This window comes from Orycteropus afer, unplaced genomic scaffold (assembly GCF_000298275.1).
Source record: "Orycteropus afer afer isolate SDZICR_OR568_19922 unplaced genomic scaffold, OryAfe1.0 scaffold00061, whole genome shotgun sequence".
Taxonomy (NCBI): domain Eukaryota; kingdom Metazoa; phylum Chordata; class Mammalia; order Tubulidentata; family Orycteropodidae; genus Orycteropus; species Orycteropus afer.
Window position 1 is genome coordinate 1,797,684 of NW_006921648.1, and position 8,071 is coordinate 1,805,754.

An 8,071-nucleotide genomic window follows, 5' to 3' on the forward strand; every position below is an offset into this window, starting at 1 on the left:
CATCTTCCTTCTGAGGAGTGGCTGGTGGGTTTGAACCTCCAGCCTTCTGTTTAGCAGTCAAGTGCCTTAAGCACTATGCTACCAGAGCTCCTGATAGAGAAGCTCAATATCATCAGTCAAAACAAAACAGTGGCTGATTGTGGAACAGTCAAGTTTAAGTTGAAGCTGAGAAGAATGAAAAGAAGTCCACAAGAGTCAAAATACCACCTTGCATTTATCCCCTCTGAATTTAGAGCCCATCTGAAGAATAGATTTGACATATTGAAAAGCAATGACAGAAAACCAGACAAGTTTTGGGATGACATCAAGGACATCATACATGAAGAATGCAAAAGGTCATTAAAAAGATAAGGAAGAAAGAAAAGACCAGACTGGATGTCAGAAGAGACTGTGAAACTCCAAATTGAACTTAAAGTAGCAAATGGAAGAAATGATGAAGTGAAAGTGTGGAACAGAAGTATTGTAATGAGATGTGCAAGGAACTGGAGTCAGAAAACCAAAAGGGAAGAAGACACTGGGTATTTCTCAAGGTGACAGAAATGAAGGGAAAAAAAAATCAAGCCTCAAGTTGCACTATTGAAAGATTCTAGGGGCAAAATATTGAAGGCCACAGGAAGCATCAAAAGAAGATGGAGTAATACACACAATAACTGTACCAATAAGAACTGGTCTATGTTCAACCGTTTCAGGGGGTAGAATGAGAATAAGAACCAACAGTATTGAAGGAAGAAGTCCAAGCTGCACTGAAGGCGTTGGTGAAAGACAAGGCTCCAGGAATGGACAGAGTACCTATTGAGATGTTTCAACACATGTATGCAATTCTGGAAGAATTCACTCATCTATACCAAGTAATTTGGAAGACAGCTACCTGGGCAAATGATTGGAAGAGACTCATATTTGTGGCTATTCTGAAGAAAGGTGATTCCACAGAATGAGGAAATTATCAAACAAAATCATTAGTATTACATGCAAGTACAATTTTCCTGAAAACACTCCAAAAATGGTTGCAGCAATACATAGACAAGGAACTACTAGAAATTCAAGCTGAATTCAGAAGAGGTCATGAAATGAGGGCTATCATTGCTGAAGTCAGATGGATCTTGCCTGAAAGTAGACAAGAGCAGAATGATGTTTACCTGTGACTTGACTGTGCAATGCATTCAACTGTGTGGATCATAACAGATTATGGATACCATTGCAAAGAATGGGAATTCCAGAACCCTTAATTTTGATTAAGAAGGATCTGTACATAGACCAAGAGGCAGTCATTCAAACAGAAAAAGGGAATACCACATGGTTTAAAATCAGGAAAGGAGGTGTGTGTAAGGATTGTATTCTTTCACCATATACTTATTCAATCTGCATGCTAAGCAAAAAATCCAAGAAACTGGACTATATGGAGAAGAATACAGCCCCAGGATTGGAGGAAGACTCATTAACACCCTGCAATAAGGAGGTGACACAACCTTCCGAACTGAAAGTGAAGAAGATTTGAAACACTTAGTGATAAGATCAAAGAACACAGCTTTCAGTATGGGTTACACCTCAGTGTAAAGAAAACAAAAATCCTCACCATTAGACCAATAAGCAACATCGTGATAAACGCAGAAAAGACTGAAGTTGTCGAGGATTTCTTTTACTTGGATCCTGAGCCACATTCATAGAAGCAGAAGTCAGGATATCAACTGACATAGTGCGTTGGGAAAATCTATTGCAAAAGACCTCTTTAAAGTGTTAAAGAGCAAAGATGTCACTTTGAAGACTAAGGTGCGCCTGACTTAAGCCATGGTGTTTTCAATCGCCTCATAGGCATGTGAGAGCTGAGCAATGAATGAGGAAGACCTAAGAAGAGTTGATGCATTGGAGTTGCGGTGTTGGTGAAGAATGCTGAATATACCACGGACGCCAGAACAACAGTCAAGACATCAAACGACGTATTGCACTGGGTAAATCTGCGGCAAAAGTCCTCTTTCAAGTGCTGAAGAGCAAAGATGTCTCTTTGAAGACTGAGGTGTGCCTAACCCAAGCCATTCTCACAATCCTTTCCCAAGCTATTCTACCATCATTAACAACTTGGTGCCTCCCAAGAAAAAGAATCCCCCTTCCTTCCTCCTGTCCCTGGTAACCACTAGTAATCTTTGGTTTCTACCATTTGTTCATTTCATACAAGTGAGATTGTACACTACTGTGGTAGTTAAAGCTGTGTGTCAACTTGGCTGGGCCTGGTGAGTGGCTGGGCAGCTGGTGGTGTTTTCCCCATGATGATGACAATCAACTCCATGGTGGGCTCTGCCATGAGCAGCTGAGGGATGTGGTCTGCTTCTCGTAATATAAGCGGTAGATTTGGGAATGGTCTCCAGCTTATGGCACACTTGAACCCTGCGTGTAGCTGTGTCATTATTCAGCAGCCTGCCATGCTCTGTCACTCTTGGGACTTAAAATGGACTTGAATGGCCTGCCGTGTGGTTTGGTAACATGGGGACTGTGCCATTTTATTTGTCAACCTTGGGCTTGTTAGCCTCAGCAGTCAGCAGCTGTCTGAGTGAAGAGATGCCTGCAGCTCCCGTGGGCCGGGAGCAAGAGGCAGAGCAGAAGCCCAAGGTCGAGGGGCTTTCACCCAGGCCCTAGAGCCTGGCACTCTGAACTTGGACTTAAAGCCTACAGAACTGTAAGAGAATAAACTCCTGTTTGTTCAAGCCATCCCAACTGTGGTATGTTCCTGTCAGAGTGGCACTAGGTAACCAATACAGCTACTTATCCTTTTGTGACTTAATATGTTTTCCTTTACTTTAAAGAAATTATGGTTGACAATATCCATAATCAAACATATAGCCCTACTGCAGGCTCCACATGTCCAATTCAGTCACGTTGATCCCATTCTTCAAGTCGTGCACCCCTTTGAACCCCTCTTTCCTGCATCATTCCCCACCATGAATACGGACCCACTGCCCCCAAGCTTCCTAATCTTCCTCAGTATTCTTTCCATGAATCCTCTTCTGCTAAGACTGACCATTACTTGCAAGCGAGACCCTTTACTGAAATAAGGGGAATGCAGTCCATCATCAGGAAAGAACTAACCCCACGAGGATTTTCTTTGATTGGTATCTTTCGACTAATCTCTGCTTCTCTCTCTGTGTTTGCTTCTTGAGCCCCTTCCTGCAGTCCCCCTCAGCTTCTTGGTCCATGGGCCATCACTGGAGCAAGCAGAAGAGGGTTGGGTTGATATATTCCATCCAAGTCAGAGAGTGATATCAGTTCTAAATATACCTCGTGCATTCAGCTACAGAAAAGGGGAAGGGATGTAGGATAAACATGACTGATGGGGCCCCATCACACTGCGACCATGTGAATTACGGGGCCCCACTCTGAGGAAAAGGAGCTCTGGTCGTGTAGTGGGTAACGCATTTAGCTGCTAACCACAAAGTCGGTGGTTCAAGCCCACCAGCTACACTGTGGAGGAAGATGAGGAAATCTACTTCTATAAAGATTTCCAGCCTTGGAAACGCGACGGGGATCAATGAGTCAGAATCGACTCCGTGGCAGTGGGTTTTTACTCTGAGAAAAGGCTAAACCATGTGGGTGGGAAAGATACCCCAAAGGGGTCTGGAGTTGGTAGATTACAGCATGCTGGGCTCTCCTTGAGGCGACCCCCTTCAGACTATCTTGGATCCCACATGGTTTTATGGGCTAAGTCCAGACATGTTGTGTGGTTCCAACATTCTCATGTGCAAAATGGAGAGAAGAGAGAGCATTGATTGTCTCTAAAGATGACCACACACAAGAAAGCAAAGGGTACACAGAAACCTGAACTAGCCCCCGTGTGGACACAGAAAGTGACAGGAACAAGAATTTAAATAACTGAATTTCCACATCTGTGGACACAGAACCCAAAAAGCAAGGTGATGAGGCTGGAGGGCCCAGGGAATTTTGTCTGGGATTCGTCTCCACCAAGATGGCTTCATTTCTAATATCTTCAAATTTTGACCCAAAAGTTGCCTCTAAACCTTAGGTGATGCTTGTCATCATTGTTTGGTCCAAAGAGGCCAAAAGGTAGCTGGGACCATTACTGTCTCCTTGTCTCTAATGAGGCTCTCAGGGAATCTGGTCCCAGCGGTCATGGAGGCTCCAGTCAGTGCCTGCTCTGTGATTACTCCCAATACCCTTCCTGCACCAAGGGCTGAGTGCACACATTCCAGCTCCTCATTCATGCACACTTAGCCTGCAAACCCTAGTGGCAGGTCCCTCTCCTTCCGACCAATAACCTCGATCCAGGTCTAAAAAAATGAAGTGAACCTGCGACTTCCAGTGAAAATGAGGGCTGTCGTTTTTCCCAGGTAAGAGTCAGTAACTGCTTGTTGGTGTGGAAAGCCTTATAGAGGGGTTCCTCACTAAGTCATGTAAGTGAAGCCAGGGTTCTAAGGTCATCAGGTGTTCCTTGAGATCACCCAGCAATGACCAGGACATGTCCTGTCTACTTAGGAGTCCCTGACCCGAGGACAACACTGGTCGCTGAGTTTCTTTCTTTTTAAATTTGAGTGTGCTTTAAGTGACGATGTACAAACAAATTCATTTCCCAGTGCGTAGTTTGCACATGACGTGTCCCATGACATTGGTTGTGTTCCCTACAGTGGGTCAGCCCTCTCCCTCATTTCCACCCTGGGCCCCCCATTTCCTTTCATTTGGATTTTCTATCCCTTCCTGCCTTCTCATCTTTGCTTTTGGGCAAGTTGCCTGTTTCTGCCTATACCTGTGGGTCATTTCCACTTTAACTTTACTATTGGACTGAGCGAGCTCAGTGGCCACAATCAGGAAGTCGTGACTCACAAGTCTGTGAAGTCTCTGTGAGCCTGAGCCCAGGAAGGAGCCATGGCAGCAGCAATATTATCCTGATCACTTTGGAAGTGGTGACTGATCAAGGGCTGATGTAATTTCTGAGCACATGTGATAGCAATGAAAGGCGATGAGATTCTCTTGATGAAATGAAAGATGATGAAACGGAAACTCAGAGAAAGTAAACCCTTCCTCTAAGGCAACATCACTGATGATATTGATGACATCAGTCACCTGTATTAAATACTTAGTACAAGTCAGTGTTTAGGGTAACCGTTATACACATGGATTGTCCACTATGCAATAAAAGTCTTAATGTCTCTATTAATATTTTATGTTTACAACATTTGAAAATGTTTATTTTTACAACTCATGGTAATGGGAGAAAATAGAAACAGTACAAAAGGGTCTACAGGCAAACCACCATCATAATTTTTTTTGTGCACCTTGCAGAGGCACTACGCAGGCATAAGTATTTGTACGATATTGAAGAAGAAATGGAGGGTTAGCGAGATCCAGTAGGTGCTGAAAAACCAAGGGAGAAAAATCCTAATGAGTTGCCTGTGTCACACTGAGATTTCCTCCTGTGATCTTCCTCATTGTCCCATCTCCACCATCTTTTCCAGTTTGTAAGTTACATCCTGTCTTATCTACACCTGGACCCAGGTGCCCATGCCCATGAGGGGGGCAAACCAGTCGAGCGTCTCCGAGTTCCTCCTCCTGGGGCTCTCCCGGCAGCCCCAGCAGCAGCAGCTCCTCTTCGTGCTCTTCCTGAGCATGTACCTGGCCACGGTCCTGGGCAACGTGCTCATCCTCCTGGCCATCAGCACAGACTCCCGCCTGCACACCCCCATGTACTTCTTCCTCAGCAACCTGTCCTTCGTGGACGTCTGCTTCTCCTCCACCACTGTCCCCAAGATGCTGACCAATCACATACTTGGCAGTCAGACCATCTCCTTCTCGGTGTGTCTCACACAGATGTATTTTGTCATTGTGTTTGCCTACATGGACAACTTCCTCCTGGCTGTGATGGCCTATGACCGCTTTGTGGCTGTGTGTCACCCTTTACACTACACAACAAAGATGACCCCTCAGCTCTGTGTCCTGCTGGTCACTGGGTCCTGGGTCATTGCCATTCTGAATTCTCTGTTGCACACCCTGCTGATGGCTCGACTCTCGTTCTGTGCAGACAACAGGATCCCCCAGTTCTTCTGTGATGTGAATATCCTGAAACTCTCTTGCTCTGACACACACCTCAATGACACCATGATTCTTATTGTAGGAGGGCTAGTAATGATTGCCCCGTTCATTTGCATCCTCATCTCCTACATCCTGATTGCTTGTGCAGTCCTGAGAGTGCCATCCACAAAGGGGAAATGGAAGGCCTTCTCTACCTGTGGCTCCCACCTGGCTGTGGTTTCTCTCTATTATGGCACCATCATTTCTGTGTATTTCAACCCTTCAACCACTCACTCAGCTGAGACAGACACCGCAGCTACTGTGTTATACACAGTGGTGACCCCCATGCTGAACCCGTTTATCTACAGCCTCAGGAACAAGGACTTGAAAGGGGCTCTACGAACAGTGATTGGCAGAAAGAGGTTTCCTATCTGATGAAAACATCAAAGCTGAGTATCACACCCAGGACAAGGTCTGTTTCACCCATTGAGCATAAGATAACCGTTGTTTTGTCAAAGCCAGTCTGGAAACAAACATGGTGCTAGGGGCCCACAGAAGGCTATCGTCACTTACTTATCAGTAGGCTGGGACTGACCCGTGACCTTGCTGTGTGTGCCAGGTTAGGAGACTACTTTGGGATTATGGCCTTTGGAATTGTTTTGTACTCAAATTTTCCTTTATACGTGGTCTGTTTGGACAGGTATATACTAAAGTGTTTATGAATATAAGAATCACATGAGAAGTTTTTCAAAGACCCTGATGTCCAGTTCCCAGTACTGACCAAATTAGTCAGAATCTCTGGGGTGGGGTGACCCTGATAGTTTAAGGAAATTCTAAGGTGATTCTAACGTGCAGTCAGGTTGAGAATGACTGGTCTACCTCATATTCCTTCATACATCCTCATGATGGTCAATCGTATAAGTTGTGTTTCAAAAAATTCCCACAAATTAGTTTTGAGACACACATAAAAGAATGGCAGAGTGAAATCTGAGGACTCAAGTGTGTAAGTGCACTTCAGATGGAAGCAGAGGGCCCGGTGGGCACGGTGGCCCAGCACCGAGAAGCAAACTTGCACACAATGGTGGACACCCTTCATGATCCTCTGGCTTGGCTGCCTGACTTTGGGGGGCAGGTCCTGCAGGGGCCATGTGCTTGCTATCAGGGAAGTAAGTCAATATTTGTTAATCTCTCGGCCCAGACCAATTCCCTTTGCTTTCTTCTCAGGCGAACAACACCCTCCCCACTCTATTTCTTCAAAAACCAAGGGCAAGGTTCTTCCTCCATGTAGCCTTCCTGACTCCCTCTTCTGGGACCTGTGCTTCTATTTTTCTGTGGGTTGATTGCACATTGTACTACAATTATTTGCCTCTCACCTCTTCCCCTCCACAGATTATGAAACGTTCCAGATCCAAATGTACATCCTACTCACCTTGAATCTCTAGGGGCTCGCACTGCTCTGGACCAAGGGGAATAATAAATTTAGGGTGAAAGAAGGAAAAAGAACTGATGAATGGATGTGGTGTTAACTTTTATTTGAGAAGAAGTTTTAGAATTAGAATATTTTGCTATTCCAAAGGTAATACCTTCACACTTTGGAAGACCAAAATAAATAAATAAATAAATAATAAAGATAAATAAGATTAAAATAACCTGTAATGTTGCCACTTAAGATAACCATAGTCAGCTGTTATGAATGTAGTTTTACAGAAGTTGGCTGTAATCTGTTCATATCATTCTGTATCCTTATTTTTCTAGTTCCTTCTTCCCATGTCAGTAAAGATCTTAGAAATGAAATTTGAATGGCTGCATATTTCATCATATGGCTGTAATAGAATCTATTCATTCCCCAACTACGAGCAGCTTCTAGCATCTCTGCTGTCAATAACACTGCCACCCACGTCCTTGGCTGTGATTCTGTGTTGCATCCCTGGTTAGGACCACAGGTGGTCTATGCATTCTACTTCTTCAGCTTGGACTAAAAATTATGGTCATCTTTCCTTTATTTCTTCACTTATTCGCACCTGATCCCACCTGCCATTTCTAGGAGGGATCTAGCTTCTTC

At 44.5% G+C, this 8,071-nt stretch overlaps 1 protein-coding gene across 1 annotated transcript; it reads left to right on the top strand.

Moving 5' to 3' along the window:
• The first annotated feature begins 3,517 nt into the window (after positions 1 to 3,517).
• On the top strand, positions 3,518 to 6,444 carry LOC103196040 (olfactory receptor 1361-like). Its single transcript, XM_007939695.2, has 2 exons — positions 3,518 to 3,553; positions 5,494 to 6,444. Exons 1-2 carry the CDS (start codon positions 3,518 to 3,520, stop codon positions 6,442 to 6,444), a joined length of 987 nt encoding a protein of 328 aa, XP_007937886.2.
• Positions 6,445 to 8,071: the final 1,627 nt, after the last annotated feature.